The sequence below is a fragment of the Lithobates pipiens genome, unplaced genomic scaffold (assembly GCF_037356315.1).
Source record: "Lithobates pipiens isolate NorthernLeopardFrog02 unplaced genomic scaffold, aLitPip1_a1.2 Scaffold_16, whole genome shotgun sequence".
Taxonomy (NCBI): Eukaryota; Metazoa; Chordata; class Amphibia; order Anura; family Ranidae; genus Lithobates; species Lithobates pipiens.
In genome coordinates this window covers 109,113,445-109,133,196 of record NW_027507748.1, presented here as the reverse complement: position 1 = coordinate 109,133,196, position 19,752 = coordinate 109,113,445, and the positions used below count along the sequence as shown (strand labels likewise).

Sequence of the window (19,752 nt, the reverse complement as noted above, 5' to 3'; positions counted from 1 at the left end):
TGATGTGGCATGTATGTGGCACGAATGAGCACTGATGTGGCATGGATGAGCATGGATGTGACATGGATGAGCACTTATGTGGCATGAATGTGGTATGGTTGAGCACTAATGTGGCATGGATGAGCACTGATGTGGCATAGATGTGGTACAGATGAGCACTGATGTGGCATGGATGTGGCAAAGATGAGTACTAATGTGGCACAGATGAGCACTGATGTGGCATGGATGTGGCACAGATGATCACTGATGTGGCATGGATGTGGCACAGATGAGTACTGATGTGTAATGGATGAGCACTGATGTGGCATGGATGTGGCACAGATGATCACTGATGTGGCATGGATGTGGCACGAATGACCACTGATGTGGCATGGATATAGCACGGGTGATCACTGATGTGACATGGATGTGGCAAGGATCACTGATGGGGCACAGATGATCACTGATGTGGCACGAATGATCACTAAGGTTGCACGGATGTGGCACGAATGATCACTAAGGTTGCACGGATGTGGCATGGATGATCAATGATGTGGCACGGATGAACATGAATGAGCCATGAATGAGGATGGATGAGCATGAATGAGCCATGTATGGGGATGATGAATCATGAATGGGGATGGAGGAGCCATGCATGGACGGACAATCTCTGGTTTGTTTACAAGTGATCACGTGGTAAAGAGCTGCTGTCATTGGCCCTTTACCCCGATCAGTGACATGCTGGGTCTGGGAGACCCAACGGTCAAGGAGATTCCCAGGTGCGCACCCCAAAGGGCATGTGGGAGCATGATTTTGGGAGGACGTCATAGTACGCCCTCCCAGAGTTATCCGACCGCGCTGTAGCCATCATTCAACTAAGGCCCAGTCGGCAAGTGGTTAAGACAGGGCCAATTTGGTTGTTTTGGAAGCTGGCTGGTAAGTGTGCTGGGAAATCTTTTGTTTGTGATGTGTACTACCCTTCCACGTGCACCTTGCTGCAAAGGCCAGTTATAGTTTGGGGTGGTTGAAACTTTTTTTGTACAGTAGGTTCTAAACCTTTTACAACACAAAAAAAAGGAATAATTGTTTTGGTTTTACTTACACTTAAATGTCTAACTTTGGGCTTCATGCTCCCTCCCCCCCCACTTAATCACCCACCCTTCAAATCTTGTGGCCCCTGCTGTCTGTATTTTAAGCTGTTTTCACATCTTGTTCTCTTTTCCGGGCCAAGCTGTTTTCACTGTGGCAGAGTGCCGTACTGGGGTAATGATGTCAATCCAACTCTCAGCACCAATACACTGTGAAAGAAAGGGGCTATGGTGATACCTCTTTAGCAAATGGGGCCACAATTATGTGCATTCCCAGCAGAGTAAATAGTCTTTTGGGTCATGTGCATCATTTAACCTGGAATACTAAAAACATTTTGTGACCTAGAAGGGGTACTGCACGGGACTGCATCATATGAAAGGAGAAATTGCAGCCAGAAATCGTGTTTTTTTCCAGCATATTTGAGACTTACTTAAAAAATGTAAGTTTGGTGCAGTTAGGCTTAATTAGAGAATACAGGAATACAGAAGGTACAGTGGTGTGAAAAAGTGTTTGACCCCTTCCTCATTTCCTGTTCCTTTGCATGTTTGTCACACTTAAGTGTTTCGGAACATCAAACCAATTTAAACAATAGTCAAGGACAACACAAGTAAACACAAAATGCAATTTGTAAATTAAGGTGTTTATTATTAAAGGTGAAAAAAAATCCAAACCATCATGGCCCTGTGTGAAAAAGTGATTGCCCCCCTTGTTAAAACATACTATAACTGTGGTTGTCTACACCTGAGTTCAATTTCTCTAGCCACACCCAGGCCTGATTATTGCCACACCTGTTCACAATCAAGGCATCACTTAAATAGGAGTTGCTTGACACAGTAAGGTCCACCAGAAGATCCTTAAAAGCTACACATCATGCCGAGACCCAAAGAAATTCAGGAACAATTGAGAAAGAAAGTAATTGAGATCTATCAGTCTGGAAAGGGTTATAAATCCATTTCCAAAGCTTTGGGAATCCAGCGAACCACAGTGAGAGCCATTATCCACAAATGGCGAAGACATGGAACAGTGGTGAACCTTCCTAGGAGTGGCCGGCCGCCCAAAATTAACCCAAGAGCGCAGCGACGACTCATCCAAGAGGTCACAAAAGACCCCACAACAACGTCCAAGGAACTGCAGGCCTCACTTGCCTCAGTTAAGGTCAGCGTTCATGCCTCCACCATCAGGAAAAGACTGGGCAAAAATGGCCTGCATGGCAGAGTTCCAAGGAGAAAACCACTGCTGAGCAAAAAGAACATCAAAGCTCGTCTCAATTTCTCCACAACACATCTTGATGATCCCCAAGACTTTTGGGACAACATTCTGTGGACCGATGAGACAAAAGTGGAACTCTTTGGAAGGTGTGTGTCCAAGTATATCTGGCGTAGAAGGAACACTGCATTTCATAAAAAGAACATTATACCAACAGTAAAATATGGTGGTGGTAGTGTGATGGTCTGGGGCTGTTTTGCTGCTTCAGGACCTGGAAGACTTGCCGTGATAAAAGGAACTATGAATTCTGCTGTCTACCAAGAGATCCTGAAGGAGAATGTCCGACCATCTGTTCGTGTACTCAAGCTGAAACGAACTTGGGTTCTGCAGCAGGACAATGATCCTAAACACACCAGCAAGTCCACCACCGAATGGCTGAAGAAAAACAAAATGAAGACTTTGGAGTGGCCTAGCCAAAGTCCTGACCTGAATCCTATTGAGATGTTGTGGTATGACCTTAAAAAGACCGTTCATGCTCGAAAACCCTCTAATGTAACTGAATTAGGACAATTCTGCAAAGATGAGTGGGCCAAAATTCCTCCAGGACGCTGTAAAAGCCTCATTGCACGTTATCGCAAACGCTTGGTTGCAGTTGTTGCTGCTAAGGGTGGCCCAACCAGTTATTAGGTTTAGGGGGCAACACTTTTTCACACAGGGCCATGATGGTTTGGATTTTTTTTCACCTTTAATAATAAACACCTTCATTTACAAATTGCATTTTGTGTTTACTTGTGTTGTCCTTGACTATTGTTTAAATTGGTTTGATGTTCCGAAACACTTAAGTGTGACAAACATGCAAAGGAACAGGAAATGAGGAAGGGGGCAAACACTTTTTCACACCACTGTAGATAATAAGAACAATTCAGGTACTCACACTAACTGCATTTTAAAACACAACTCATCTTTCTTTTTAAGGAATACACTGCTGTATTGATTGTCATTTTATCTTTCTAGAATTCAACTTCAATGTTCCATAAAGGTGTATACTGTATTGATTTTATGGCCATCTACTTGAACATATCCTGTATTAAAATATTGACTCACAAGATACTTTCACATAGCAATTTTGAATTTTATATAACAGTTGAGAACATTTGTAGCCAGTGTCAATGAACAACAAAAAAATGTATATATAAATGTAATGGAAAAAAGCATTCAACAATCTTCACCAACCCCCTCAACATGCAGGCATAGGGGGCATAGTCAATGGCCACAGGAGCTTAGCTTTATTGTCCATTCACATGTTGGGTAAAAATAAATCCATTTACAAATTGACAACAATAACATTAACATCTCTTAGTTTCACATTAAAGAAGCATATATTTTATACAAGTAAATCATTTAAAGTTCATTCTATATGCTCTTTATACAATATACATAGAAAGAAATAGTATTTACTCACTTCATTAAATATATTTAATAAACTCTAAGACATTTCTGACAAAAATTGCTTTGTTTGTACTTTATGAAAAGTTATATTTGAAGTAGGGGCAATGTACTCAGGCAGAATATGCACATTTTTACTTTAATGTTTTTTTTAAAGATTGCAAAGTCACTTTGCATTTCTGGTAAGAGAAGGCAGTGAAAATATATATATTTTTGATAATATTTACTATGAATACTTTCCCTGGACTATGTACAGACCTTTATTTGAACCCAATTATAGGGAAGAATATATTAGCTAGCTACAGTAGTAATTTGACTGCCACTCATTTACAAAGACACCATCAAATTCAAGAATGCATCCCTGATTTTAATCATTTTAAAGCGTAAGTCTGAACAAAATAATAATTAAGAAGAAAAACGTGCCTTTTCTCTTGTTTTAATGCTTTAAAGACCCTGCAAGTACAGAAAAATACCTGTTATGCCCTGTACACACGGTCGGACATTCCGACTCCAAAATCTGTCAGATTTTTTCCCATGGATTTCGGCCCAAACTTGTCTTACATACACGCGGTCGCACAAAGTTGTCGGAAAATCCAATCATTCAGAACGCGGTGACGTAGAAGACGTACGATGGGACTATAAAGAGGGCAGTAGCCAATAGCTTTCATCTCGTAATTTATTCTGAGCATGCGTGGCACTTTGTTTGTCGGAATTGTCTACACATGATCGGAATTTAAACAATCGGATTTTGTTGTGGGAACATTTTAGATTCTGCTCTCAAACTTTGTGTGTCGATGGAGCCCACACACTGTCGGATTTTCTGACAACAATATCTGATCGCAAATTTTCCGTTGTAAAGTCCGATAGTGTGTACAGGGCATTAATCGGCCAAAAAAGCACTCAGATACAATTTTTTGTTGTGAACTGGCATCACATGCATTGTTGTTGACTGCAATCTCAAAAACTCATTGCTGAGTTTTCATAAAATATGCTCAGACAATTCAGTTTTTTTTTTAAGTATTTTGTTTTAATAGAAAATTATTTAAAAATGAAAAAGTTTACTAACAGTCTGTTTAATAAGTATTCCATAATGGCATGTTGATATTTAAAGCAGAAATGTGGTCAACGTGTTGGCTATACTTCTCCTGTGGGTCGGAAGAGTGTGCTTAGTTCTGCACTCCTGTGACCCAAATTCAGAAGACAATCTGCAGAGCCATTCCAGACCCAGCTGTTCCCACACCCACCATGCCAGTGAGTGCTGGAGAGTCAGAGCTCAGAGCAGTGACTGACAGCCAAGTGATCAGTCGTGTTTAATCGCTCAGTTCTTGGTGTATAGCCAATAGGGAAAACAGCGGATGCAGCCATCTAGGTGAGTATGTATGTTTGTTTTTTAACTATCCCGCACTTCTCTTTTAACCACACAGCCGCCAGAGTTTTACTGTGACAGGTTGGCTCTGCTGTGCGAAATCACATTATTGTACATGATCTCGCGAGGCTTGGCTAGCAGGTGTGCACAAGTGCGCAAGTGTTCGCTGTGAGCTCCATGAGTCCAAACGTGGGTCCTGCGAATGCCCGCAGGGACACCCACGATCGTCTCGTGCTAATGTAAACAAGCATTTCCCCGTTCTGCCTAGTGACACTGTCACTGATAACCACTCCCTGTAATCGAGAGTGGTGATCAGTGTAGTGTCACACACAGCCCCTCCCCCCCACAGTTAGAATCACTCCTTAGGACACACTTAACCCCTGCAGCGCCCCCTCCTGGTTAACCCCTTCACTGCCAGTCACATTTACACAGTAATCAATGCATTTTTAATTGCACTGATCACTGTATAAATGGGAATGGTCCCAAAATAGCGCCAAAAGTGTCCAATGTGTCCGCCATAATGTCACAATCACGATAAAAAGAAAACAAAGACAAAAATTACAAAAAATGCCATAAAACGATCCCCTATTTGTAGACGCTATCACTTTTGCGCAAACCAATCAATAAACGCTTATTGCGATTTTCTTTACCAAAAATATGTAGAAGAATACGTATCAGCCTAAACTGGGAAAAAAAAATTTTTTATATATTTTTTGGGGATATTTTTTATAGCAAAAAAGTGGAAAAATAATGAGTTTTTTCAAAATTGTCGCTCTTTTTTTTTGTTTATAGCGCAAAAAATAAAAACTGCAGAGGCGATCAAAAGAAAGCTCTATTTGTGGGAAAAAAAGGGCATCAATTTTGTTTGGGAGCCACGTCACACGACCGTGCAATTGTCAGTCAAATCGACGCAGGGCTGAAACACAAAAAGTGCTCTGGTCTTTGGTCAGCCAAATGCTCCGGGGTTGAAGTGGTTAATGATAAACAGGTTTAAAGCTCAGCTGAAGTCTTATATCTTTTTATTTAATATTGTAAGTCATTTATTTTCAAAGAAAATCATTTAAAAATGAAAAAGTTTTCAATCACACTATTTAATTCTATAATTGGTGTGCAATGATGTATAGTGATAAACAGGGCAATTGACGTCTTACATCTTTTAATTTTTTTTATAGGCCTGTGTCCTGCTTCTTGTGATTTGTGGAGCAATTTACGGGGTGGCTCCCCCTGCCGGGAGAACATAATGGCTTTACAGGAGGGATTGCCCCATCAACACTGACTGTGCTGACTGGAAAATTGAGCAATTTTCTTTCCTACAGCAATAATCACATGAAAAATCCAACAGGCTGGTTGTACTCAAGTTAATTGATCTCTCGACTTAGGTACATTTAGCTTGCCCATACATGGTTTGAATCTCAGCCAGTCACTGCACAATGGGCTGAGATTCGAACCATCTATGGCCAGCTTAAACCTACTCCTACCCCCATTTCAAGCCTATTCTGTTTACCTTGTAAAAAAAAGATGTCTATACTTACCTCTGGTCTGGTCACATTATTGGGTCTCAGTGTAGAGGAGAGGCAGCGACAACAGCTTCAGAGCCTGTGTGATGATGCCACCATAGGATTACTATGGGACAGCCTTTGTCAGCTGTACCCCCTTTACACTGAAACCGGCGTTGGGACCCGATCATGTGACTGGACCGGAGTGGCTTTAGAATAGGGCAGATTGAATAGTCTTAGAATAGGGGTGGGAATATGTTTAGCCTTAGTTAGAATCTGATTGGTGTTACACTTTAAGTGCTGATTTCTGAGTTCACTAGGTCTAACTGATTGCACAGTCATACTTACACATCCTATACAACTACTGTAACAGGAAAGTGGAGTTAGACTATAAAAATGGATGCTGTTAGTACCTAACTGGATGTTTATTTCTCTAACTTCAGCATGGGTTTAAATACTCTTAGTAAGCAGCACATTTTCCCTGTAAATAATTTTTTTTTTTAATTGGTCAAAGCTGCAGTCATAGATAAATTAACTGTATATTTAAAGGACAACTGTACCCTTGGCAAAATTGTGCTTTAATCTTTCTCCCCTCCAGTTGTCCTTTAAAGTGTAACTGGTCCACCACTTATAATCACCTCTCACCTATATATATTGCCTGCGAGTCTTCCAAGCTGCTTGTCTAAATCTAGGCCCAGGCATGCACAGTAACTCTCTATTCAATCCTATAGAGAGAGAGAGAGTCCCTACTCCAATCGTTACCATATACTAGTAATTAAATACAGAGTGTACTGCACATGTGTGGTCTCAGCTCTGAAGTATTTACCAAGTAGCTAGGTAGATTGATGGGTGAAATGTTACTGGAAAAGAGAGTATACGATTTGCAGGAAGAACCAGGGTTAGGGTATAGAACCTTGATGGCGAACCTTGACACCCCAGATGTTTTGGAACTGCATTTTCCATGATGTTCATGCACTCTGCAGTGTAGTTAAGTATTCACCATCACTGGTATAGTATAATATACAGCAATCAGCCATAACTTTATGACCATTGACAGGTTAAGTGAATAACATTATTTTATTACAATGGCATCTGAAAGTGAGTGGGATATATTAGGTAGCAAGTAAACATGTTGTCCCTAAAGTTGATGTGCTGAAAGCATAAAAAATGGGCAACACAGTTTGTTGCTTATAGGACGACGTAGCCACAGATCAGTTAGAGTTCCCAAGCTAATCCATGTCCACAGCCAGAGCTGCCTACAATTGGCATGTGAGCATCATAACTGGACTATGGAGCAATGTAAAAAGGTGACCTGACCTGATGAATTATGTTTTCTTCTACTGTACATCATGTGGATGGCCAGGTACATCGCTTAGCTGGGGAAGAGATGGAACTAAGATACAGTATGGGAAGAAGGCAAGCTGGAAGAGGCATTATGATGGTTTGGGCAATGTTCTGCTGGGAAATCTTGGTCCTGCCATGTACCATCTACCTAAACATTGTTGCTAACCAAGTATACCCCTTGAAGGAAACAGTATTCGCTGATGGCAGTGGCCTCTTTCAGCAGGATAATGTGCCCTGCCACAATGCAAGAATGGTTTAGGAAACCCACAAAGAGTTCATGGTGTTGAAGTGGCCTCCAAATTCTCCAGATTTCAATCCAATTGAACATCTGTGGGATGTTCTGGTAAAACAATTCCGCTCAATGGAGATCACACCTCTAAGCTTACAGGATTTAAAGAATGGCTTGGTGCCATATACCACAGCATACCTTCAGAAATCCATGCCTTGATGGGCCAGGGCTGTTTTGGTGACAAAAGGGGGACATACTCAATATTAGGTGAGTCCTCATAATGTTATGGCTGATAGGTGTATATGTAACTGCAGTTTTACTATAAATGCCCTATATTTGCTCTTTTTTCTTGCATTCTTTACAAAAAAAAAGCAACAGTATGAGTTACCTTTAGAGATAGATGATCACCCCAGTTCTGAACAGCTTATCAGTACTGTGTTCCCCCGGCTGCAGAGAGACATGACAAGGAGGCATTTATAGTAAAAGTGCTGCTGTCCTGGAACTTTTGCCATTGAGCAAAAATGGGTATTTGCTGAGCCCATATGCTCAAACGTGAGGAAATGAATGAGCTTCACAACGATTGTTATTTCATTGCCTTTTCTTATATAATATTACATGTTACTTAAGCAATTCTCTTTCTTGTAATGTATGGTTTTACAGATGATGAAAAGCAATTCTGTTTCCTTTTCCACTGAAGCATTGTGCTCTTGTAATCTAAATGATTGTTCTCACAAAGGTATTTAATACTGGCATTACACATCTCCTTCATGCCTTATGAAAATAAACAACTTAACAGCATGCTTGTTTTTAAACTCTTCATCTGTACAAAACATATACTTACGGTATTTTATATTTGAAAAATATCACGCTACATGTTCCTATATGGTAAACAGAGTTTGTTTGCCTTGGTAAAATACTGTACCTTGCCTCTTTATAGTATATGTAAACCCTAACTGGATGATGGCATTTCGTTTTGCTAATGCATTATCATAAACAATTTCCATTTTGTAAGTAAAATATTGTTTTTGCCTGTTTTTTCATCCTTTGTTGCATCTCTGTGGTGATTTTCTGCAGACTCTATTCAGTCACTTCCTGTCTACATGTACTCCAGCAACTGCAATATATCCATAACAGGTTTCCTGATGGCGACAACAGCAGAACATATCTGTGTAACGTGCCAGCACAGCCACTTGTACCCTCTACTAGAGTGACAACACAGAAGAACAATTGGGTAAACAGGAAAGGAATGTTGTCACCTTTTTACAGGAAATGTCTAAACAAGCATCTTCATTGCAGGATCACCAGGTATAATTTTAAGGCAAGATTGAGTTTAAAGGAAAAAATCCAGAAGTATGGCATTTTTATATAGCTACATTGGTTCGGCTTGGGCCAATGTACCTACACATATACCATCCCTGAGGGATCCCTCTAGAACAGGGGTGTCATATTCAATTTTTTATCATGGCCGCATCAGCATTATGGTTGCCCTCAAAGGGCTGGTTGTATCTGTTAGACTAAATGTCCATGGCACCCCCCCTTACGTCAGATGTTAAGAGTTCCCCACCCTACCCTTACATCACAGTGCACCCCCCTTATCTTGTGCTGCTGCCAGGAAGAAGCTGGAGATGGAGCTGGGAAGCAGAAAGTGCAGGGTCTGCAGGCGGACCAGAGAAGGGCCGGAGTCAGCGAAATGCTGAGATGGAGGGGGGGGGGGGGTGGCAGAGAGGTAGGGGTGCTGCACAGAGAGGTGCAGGATCTGTAAGAGACATTCTGTCCTTCTCTCTGTTGCCGACTGCTGAAACAAGGTGGATGCAGAGACAAGGGGGCGACACAGCTGCAGGAGAGGTGCAAGGGCCACATGAAATGGCCTGGGGGCTGTATTTGGCTCGGGGGCCTTGTGCTTGATACATGTGCTCTAGAAGCTGGAAATCAGTGTAATAGTTCACCAATACTACAGTAATCTCCACTAGCTTTTGGAGTGGCTGCTCTGCTGCATTGTGAACACAGGAGGTCAGCCACTCGGCACAGGCACTATTCAGAGGATGCATTGCATTTTCTCAATACATACAAAGAGTTCTCTGATTGGATGAGGTGGGGAGGCACGGTAATGACCTGGGAGCTAGTGGAGATCACAGGAGTAGCAGTGTCTACTACAGTGATTTCCAGCTTCTAGAGGGACCCCACAGGTATGGTATATGCACAGTTACATTGATCCAAGCTTGGACAATGTAACTACTGTATGTAAAAAAGCCATACTTGCAATTGTTATTTACAACTATTGAAAATAACTTTTATTTTTTATTAATTGAATATGTTAAATCATATATGACATTTATTTACTGGGTTTACATATACTTTACATGCACCCGCTGTCTATACATTGCATAAGCCATTGTGCGTGCTAAAACAATCAATATTTATAAGTGTGATCTATTATCAAATGGCGAGGACACTACATCCTTGTGAATTGACAGGCTAAATCTTAACTCCTAACATTTAACAGGTGTGCAGGCACTCTTTTATCACATTCAAATAATTTACATTAATTTAGCTTTTGATTGCACAAGCTAATGTTCAAAAATGGCTTCAGATAGTGTCAGTAAACAATACTCTGTATAACTTAGCAGTTTTGAAAGAAAATTCTTATAATATATCTTTTTACATATTTGACATCTTTTATCTTTTAAATAAAAAAAGTTTAATAATGAAATATTGAATGTGAATGATATCATTGCATGCAATACTTTACAAAATTACTCCTTCCAGATATTTGTCTGCCATCTATCAGTAACAAACTTGGTAAGTGTCATAGTTAGCACAGTCAGTCTTTACTTCAAGAGGCGGTCACACTTCTTCAAGCGCAGATCATCTATCTTCAGTGCTGCTGAGATCTCTACTAGATCTTGGCACAACATTAATGACTTTTTGTGCCAATGCTTCGAGTGCCCAATAGGATAAGTTTACTGTTGGAGTTTATTTAGCATTATGTTGGTCGTACATGTATCAGTCTGATCTCAGTTTTTATTATATTTTTCACTTAAATAATGCATAATACACTATATTCAATTGAATGTTGAGCAATTAAGTTAGAGAAACTGAACATGGTAGAAAATTGGATGTTTGTTCTACCAGATTGCTTGACAAGGCTTCTTCTGTTGTGCAATTTCTATTCAGTTGCAGTTATTCTTTCAGTCTATTAAATCTGTAAAACCAATCCAAGTGTTCTAGTCAATCTAGTTAATGGTAGGCTGCCTTTGTTCTTTCTAGGCTATTAGCACTTAAAAACTGATTGTAAGTAGCTGTAATTACCTGAAAATTGATATTGTATGGTCAGTAATAGCAATATGGTAGAGTTTGCTTTGTGCAAGTGTTAAGGGTTAAGTTTAGGGTTTAAAAGATTTTGGTTAAATGGTATGCTTTTTGAGTTTATGATAGTTACTTATGTGTACAAGGGAAGAGTGATGTTGATAAAGGTAGTGGAGCTACCTTTAGATATTCCTGTGTGTACATGCTAAGTCAAAGTGTAATACTTGTAAGTCTTTATTACCTCCTAAACAGATCAAACAACTCCTCCTGACAATGCCATCAATGTTATCTTTGCTCAGGATCTACACTGCAGGCTAAATCCATTTCCCTGTAAGTCAGGCCACGATTCTTTGCAAAAACTGCCCCTGTTGGGACCAGTGGACAGTACTGCAATGTCCAGTGAATGGGGCCACACTGCAACCACCCCGCAACCATGGTGCAGGCTTTTAGGGGTTAAAACATGTGGTGAGGAGGTGTCATAGCACCTCCTCACCACTTGCCAAACACCTGATGAAAAGCAATCCACCATGGACAATTCTTCAGAGAGCCAACACAAGTGTAAATGAGTGTTACACTCAAAGTAATTACTTGAGGAGCTGACTGATGACATCATTCTCCTAGGCAAAGTCCTTGCAAGAGAACTATCATTGTGCTTCGGGCATGCTTGCGCACGCATGCACGCACAAAGAATTCAGCAAATCGCAGATGCACCAATGGGCATGCACAAAGAAATGTGTGTGCACTTCCCTTTGGCACCAGACGGCCTATTTAAGGAGCGCATTGACCTCTGACAGATGCTGGCTGACCTTCAGTTGTTCCTCTTACCTGAATCCTACTATTACTTGCTTGTTACCCGTTGCTGAACCTTGGCTTTCCTTGACCCTGCTTTTGGACTCTCCTACACTCCTGATTACTGGTTCCTGATCCCAGCTTTCTACTGACCTTGCTCCTGAGCCTGATGTCTTGGTACCCAGCTGCCCGCCTGTTACCGAACCCGGCTATCCTAGTGACTTCACTTCTGTCTCCTGTTTGGCTCAGCACTACCACCCGAGTAACTGCTACTACGATCCTGAGACCTGCTGTGACTTCCTTCCTTCCAAGAGCCGCATCCTCTGCTACAAGCTTTCAGGGCTACATCTGCAAGCACTGCTGTTGCTCCTGTCCCTTGGTTCTCTCTGTTCCCACTCCCAGCGGGACTTGGGCTGGAGATACAAGAGAGGCTGAGCTCGTCACTTCAGACTCTGACCAGGTACGTGAAACTCCTCTTGTCTTGTGAACTGTAAAGATACTAATAGGTCCACTTTATTGTTAGAGGTTACATTTAAAGATTGGTGTAAGGGTTAAAATTAGGGGTTCAAAATATAAAAACTTTGATGTACAAATATGAGAAACAGTCACACAGCCCAATGAAACTTGCAGTCATTTCTGTAAAAAAGTCTTCTCTGATCATAAGCATAAGCGGTCATAATGCATTTTCTTTTAAATGCCCCAATTAGGAAAAATACATTATGGGCATTAGATGGAGCTTACCATCATAGGAGATAATTATAATATACAAAATATGGCAAGTTTTTTGGGGCTGTGCAAATGCTTGTCACATTCTTACAGCAACATTTTGATACATAGAACCCTTATGCCCCGTACACTTGATCGGATTTTCCAACAACAAAACCGTGGATTTTTTTCCAAAGGATGTTGGCTCAAACTTGTCTTGCATACACACGGCCACACAAATGTTGGGAAAAAATTTAGAACGTGAGAATGCGGTGACGTACAACACATACGACGAGCTGAGAAAAAGGAAGTTCAATAGCCAGTGCGGCTCCTTCTGCTTGATTCAGAGCATGTATGAACTTTTGTGTGACAGACTTGGGTACACACGATCAGACTTTCTGACAAGTCTTGTTGTCGGAAAATTTGAGAACCTGCTCTCAAACATTTGTGTGCTGAAATTCCAACAGCAAATGTTCAATTGAATATAAACATGGTCGAACTTTCCGACAACAAGCTGACATCGAACATTTCCCGTCAGAAATCCGTATGTACGCGTCTTAAGTGTTAGGGTGCAAGCTGAGAGTTACAGGTTCATTTAGACCTTAGATGAAGTAATAGGGTTCTGGAAGCATTAAAGTGTCAGTTCAACCAAGCCTTATTACATTTTGTAATAATTGGGGAAGGGTTAGGTTTGTTTTACTGACGTCTGGGGCTCAATTGCGGAGATTTACCTTTGCTTTCACCAGGAATAGAAAAGTGATGAAATCTCCAGCAGGGACACAGTATGGGAAGGCAAGAATCCTCATCATGATCAAATCATTATCATCCCCGTTTGTATTACTATCTATGTGCCCAATGCAGATTTTCCCTCACTTTTGTCTAGTGAAGATTTTGCCACAATCACAGGAAGCAAGAGTAAATCTTCTCAACAAGGCCCAAGGCAACACAAAAAAAATGACATAAATTACAACCTTTACACACTGTAGTCAAAACTAAAAAAAAAAAAAAAATCAGTTAGTGACAGGTCAAAGGTAAGAACACTTAGGGGTACTGATTTATTTGTGCTCATTTTGGGCACCAAAATAAATACTGTATTGTGTTGCCAACATCAACAGCTTACATACTGCTTCAAAGGACATCTAAGGCAGTGAGTGATCTCTGGGAGGGTTGAACTATGAACATATCTATATTGGGGTAGATGGGAGAATCATCTGTATTTAAATGAATAATTGTTTCTTAAAAGGCTAACTCTACTCAAAAATTATATTTCAGTTTTAGGAGAGGACCATTGCATTATAAATAACCCACTGGCTTTTTGCATGTGTTGAAGACTACAATAGCTGGATTTAATTGTGATGGTTTTCTTTTGTGCTTCTTTCTATTAAGTAATAAAGAAGGTACTACAACTATGTTTTTTATGAAAATTGAGGAAAATCCATTTTGGGATAGAATTACCATTATGTGGCTTCATAGTAGAAGAGCAGTTGGCTGGATCTGGATATCCTGGTTGAAGTTTTCCAAAGTATGAATCTCTGACATATATTAGAAGTCATTATCCAATCTTACTTTGCAGAAAGCATGCAAAACAGAAACATTAGGTTCGAGCGAAGTTGGCATATCATGGTAAGTGTACGAGTACTGATTATTTAAAAAAAAAATGGTCACTGCCCCAGCTAATATACTGCAGAACAGGCTAACATGTGGAGTTAACAAGAATTGAAGGTGAGTGAATGAGTTTAGTTTATGATGGTAACATTTGCTGGTGATCTATGTCTATAGAGCTACACAGCACAAATGTTTACTTTTCACACCTACATTTATGAGGTCTAAAGGACCAGTGTTAAAAAAAAAGCTTATTCAAACTCAATATACTAGAACGTATAAGGACAGAATTTATTTGGTATACAATCCTGATCCTGAGAATCCATATTTTCCTAAACACAGCAGACCCACTAATGTGGATTGCAGTGTTCAGTCTTTCAAGTCCTGCATGGAAAGTTGTGCATTTATCGCTTTTTCACATGGACAAATTGTTTTTAGTTTTACTGTTCCTGTAACCAACTTAATAATTTAATCATCTTCCCTCTTCATAGCAGCAAATATCCCAGAACTTGATTTCATTATAGAGAAGTTGGCAATCAGTGACTCTCCAACTAATGTTCAACTACAATTGTCACCATTCTAGCAGACCACAGATTTAATATCTTAATGATCTTTTTTAGTAAGTGAAGGCACACTATGAGTTAAGTCCAAGGAGCTGCATGATATCTCCTGAGCTTATCTCAACTATTTGCATTTGACAGGTTTATGATGCTGCCAGAGAGACACTCTGGGATCTGAGGAGAGAGAAACTTCCCCTCTGCTGTTCATTCACAGAAGCCTTTGTATTTTGCAACGGTGTTCACATAATACCATGGCGTTTGCTTCATAACAGCTGCACCAACTCTCCTGTTCAAGATGCATAGCTTAGAAGGATCAGTGTCAGCCTTCCAGAACTAAAACAATAGCTGTCTTCTGGAAGTACCATAAAGCTGTCAGATATAAATAATAGAGATAAGCCCACTAGGTGTCATGCATCTCACTGGGCTTAACTTATAGTGTGCCTTAATTTTTTACAAAAGAACCAAGTTCATGGAATTCAGCTTTAAATAAACGTGTGCTATGCTTATTTATTAATGCAGTGCAAAAAATCAATCAAAATATGCAAAGTGCACTATTTTGTAAAGTGATGAGCAAACCGATTTAAGATCTGGACAACCTGAGATGTTTATGATTGACCTAGATACATGTATGTTTATGTTTACATTCAGAGAATCATGCAAATCAGAGCACATGATTGTCTGCATTCCAAAAGTGCACAAGTCTCCACATACCAGGCAGATCTACATGAAAACATTCAGATCAATCAAACATAAGTAAATCAGTGATTTATCTATTTCAATCATTATTACTCATTGCAGCCAATCAAAATGAATGCTGCTAAAATTAGATGAGTGGAAGATGAATTGTATCTAGATTAAACTGATGTACTCAGAGAATAGCTATTTGCTTAAATTATTAATCCCATATGCATTGATTACATTTCATTAACGTTTACTGGCTTGGAAATAATAACTAAAACAATAATTCAAAGCTTTTACAGATACATCTCAAACAGCCTTAGGAGCTTATCAGTGCTCCCCTGTATTTAAAGGGAGAGAACGGTTACTGATATTGTGGACAGTGCTAGCAATTGTGAAATAACTGAAAGTGCCTAAACCTTGTCAGGCGGTTCAACATTCATATGGCTTTACCATAATATGGAATGCTCCAAAAACACTGAGCTCAACATCATTTTTGTTAAGGGCACCATAAAGGGGACGAGGAGGAGGAGAATAGTGCAGGAATGCCTGGCGACATTGCTAATCTAAGAAGGGAATTGGCCAACTGACTTCTTTTTGCGCCAGTATATTTAAAACCTCTGCCAGATCCACTATCAAATGCCTACATAACAACAGGACAGTTGTCCTGATATGGTCTTAGGGATAATAAAGAAGAGTTGACCCCCCCCCCTCCTCAGCTTACCACCATACATTTATTGGTCAAAAGGTAACCAAATAGACATAAGTAGTAGTGTCAAGCAATTATGTCACCCATCTCCTGCTTGATGGTCCCTAAAAAAATATGAATTGCCAGAGTGACAGCATGGCTGCATAGGCCACATTGGAAATGTTACAGCTTTAGTATGAGCCAAAACTTTAGAGAAGGCGTTCTTCCCAGTCAGAATCCCTGGGGTCACCACAGGTCCTAAAGAAGAATTCCAGTGCACAACACCCAAATATCAAAATAAACATATTAAGGGTCAGCTTCTGTTTTTTTTTTTCTTTATGATTGTGAGCTGCAACACCGCATTCAAAGAATGTTACGTCATTCATATGGGTATTTTCCTGTGGGCTCTATTGATGAGCTTCCTTTTGACATCAGTTTGAGATGCTTTTAAGATCATTCAAAATGCAAGGCACTTGCAGTTAACCTGCTTCAAGCAACTTTTACATTTTCACAGACCCGTATGAGAGAAGTAGTTCTGATACGAACGTTGCACAAAAGAGTGAAATATATGGGCAGTCAATGCTAGCTATATTTAAAAAAAAGTTATTTACTTTGCTGTCTCAAATTCTTACCACCTTCTGTGTCGCTACCCAAAACAATGTGCAATCATGCTGCAATTGAACTGAGAACATCTGAACCGTATACTTGACTTAGGTCAGTGATTCAGCAAAGTCAAATAGCTGTCATTTTCAGAAGGATAGCATGCCTCTTATAGTTATTTTGACAGCTTTCCTTTCATTCTGCTACAGGTCCCAGACTTTACGAATCTCTATCTTTTTACCAAATGGAGTTCACGTTAAGGAAGTTAGGGGTGAATTATTTTCTAGCATATTCCCATTTTGGGTAATCTTAACACAATATGAATCATTTGAGGTTATGTCAAGAGCTTGTACATTCTACTTATTAATTTGTAAATGGTATAAACATCTTTTATGTTTTGAAGTTATTTTCCCTTTAAAAAAAATTAAGATAACATAAAAACATCAATCTTACTCCATTTAATCCGTTACTGCATTGTGCATGCAAATACCCCTGCTCGAGTATCGGAGTTGTGCCACACCCCACAACATAGGCCTCCCTACTAATGGGAGAGGCCCAAAGGAAACTTTGGAAATCTGCCATTGCATAAAGTGTACCCTGGTGTCTGGGAGCTCAATGGGATGGCCTGAAAGATAAAATTAGGTATATGAGCTTTAAGGTTCTCCTGTCACTTAGATAACATTATTCAAGTGACCAGATTGTTGTAAAACTACATTGTTGGAGTTACCAACTGTCAACATCTGCTAAATTTCCCTGTATCACACAAAAACCCTGTGTGGATATTCATAATACTTCTCTTATTTACACATACAGAAATACAAAGTAAGGAGGTGGAAGTGTACAAATGTTCAGGAAAGGACAGCATATGGACCTTATACACAGCCTTCGTGACAGATATGTTTGCCATTAATCAGACTGAAGCTGGCCACTGAGTGGTTGGTACTCTTCAGAGAGGTCATTCTGGTGGTGCTCCTTCCCATGCTCTGCGATCTAACAATGAGCCGAGGCCTACAGCAGAACAATTGGTTGTTGAACTGTTTCCTGAAACTCTTGCTGAGCAAGTACAGGGCAAATGGATTTACACAGGAATTTGTAAAAGCTAACACCCGAGCACAGATGCTGGTGATGTAGTGCAGGACGGAAGTGTCCACTTCTGAATAATGGTAGGAGCGGTATATATAGATGACATGTATCGGCAGCCAGCAGAATGCAAATAGTCCAACAAACACCAAGACTGTTTTTGCAAGCCGTTTTCGGGATTCAATCTAAAAAAAAAAGAGAGAGAATATTAATAAAAATGCCACAAGATATTCACATAAAGTTAAATGAAAGCATTTTCTAACAAACATGAATCATTATATAGTAAGAAAGGTCAGCAAAATAATCAAAAAAAATTGTGAGCAACATTTATTATTAGTCTGATTATGAAATTGGGTGGAAGGCCTGGACTTACAACTGCTTTGGAAGATAAAGCTTCTGTTAACTTAAATTCTCATTTAAGCTTGAATTCCCACGGTTACAGATGTCACTTGAAAGATGCTTAAAAGGGGTTGTAAAGGCAGACGGTTTTGATCTTAATGCATTTGATCTCAAGCCTTCTGTGTGCAGAAGCCCCCCTCAGCCCCTCTAATACTAAAGCCCCTTTCACACGTGCGGACCGTTCAGATCCGCCTGTCAGTGTTTTAGGCAGATCTGAACGGTCGCTCCATACAGCTCTATGGAGCGACAGATGTCAGCGGTGACATGTCCGCTGACATCCGATCCGATCCGCTCTGCAAAATCCAGACGGATGGAAACCCTATATTCCATCCGTCTGGCATATCGGATTGGATGAAAATGGACAGGCGGTTCTTAATCATCATAGGGGAGAGCGGACTCTCTGACAGCTCCTTCGCTGCACAGAGTGCAGAGGTGGACTTGTCATCCGCTCAACGGATCGATCCCTGCTGAGCAAACAGATGCTAAATACAGACAGCCCCGTGTGAAAGGGTGCCTTACTTGAGCTCCATCTCTATCCAGCAATGTCCACCGGTCCCTCGGCCATCTGGGACTCTCCCTCCTGATTGGCCTAGACACAGCAGTGTCTGTCTCCTGCTGCTGTCAATCAAAGTCAGTTAGCCAATCAGTAGAGAGAGGGGGCAGGACTGAGCCACAGCTCTGTGTCTGAATGGACACACGGAGCTGCAGCTTGGCTGCCCCCATAGCAAGCTGCTTGCTGTGGGGGCACGCAACAGGAGGGAGGGGCAAGGAGCACTGAAGAGATACCCTAGAAGAGAAGGATCTGGGCTGCTCTGTGCAAATCCACTGCAATAGAGCAGGTACGTATAACATGTTTGTTATTTTTTTTTTATAATGAGACTTTACAGTCACTTTAACCCCTGACATTGAAATCAGTCTTTCAATATTCAATATATGGAAATATTTTATACCAGTAAAACTGCCTTAAAGAGTAAGAGATGTCTGGCTGACATCTAGATGGGAGTGGGTGGCTGCTCTGTCTTACACATGGCAGCCCCAGTGGATGTGCGTTGGCCCCTGGGATGTATCCACATCCGAGTCCGGGGTGGAAGAGCAGTGTATGTTAGCAGCTCTATGCTTGCAACCATTTATATTCAACCTTTATTTGTTATTGTTGATCTATTATACATCACAAACCCCCCCTTTAACCC

General features: G+C 40.5%; 1 protein-coding gene across 1 annotated transcript in view; it reads right to left on the bottom strand.

Annotated features, from left to right (window-relative positions):
- Positions 1-3,385: 3,385 nt before the first annotated feature.
- The window catches only part of GRPR (gastrin releasing peptide receptor), a 243,801-nt gene continuing 227,434 nt past the window's right edge, over positions 3,386-19,752 (bottom strand). The window contains exon 3 of the mRNA XM_077480247.1: positions 3,386-18,348. Coding sequence (XP_077336373.1) covers positions 17,956-18,348 — 393 coding nt within the window. The 3' untranslated portion in view covers positions 3,386-17,955. The remainder of the gene's footprint in view (positions 18,349-19,752) is intronic.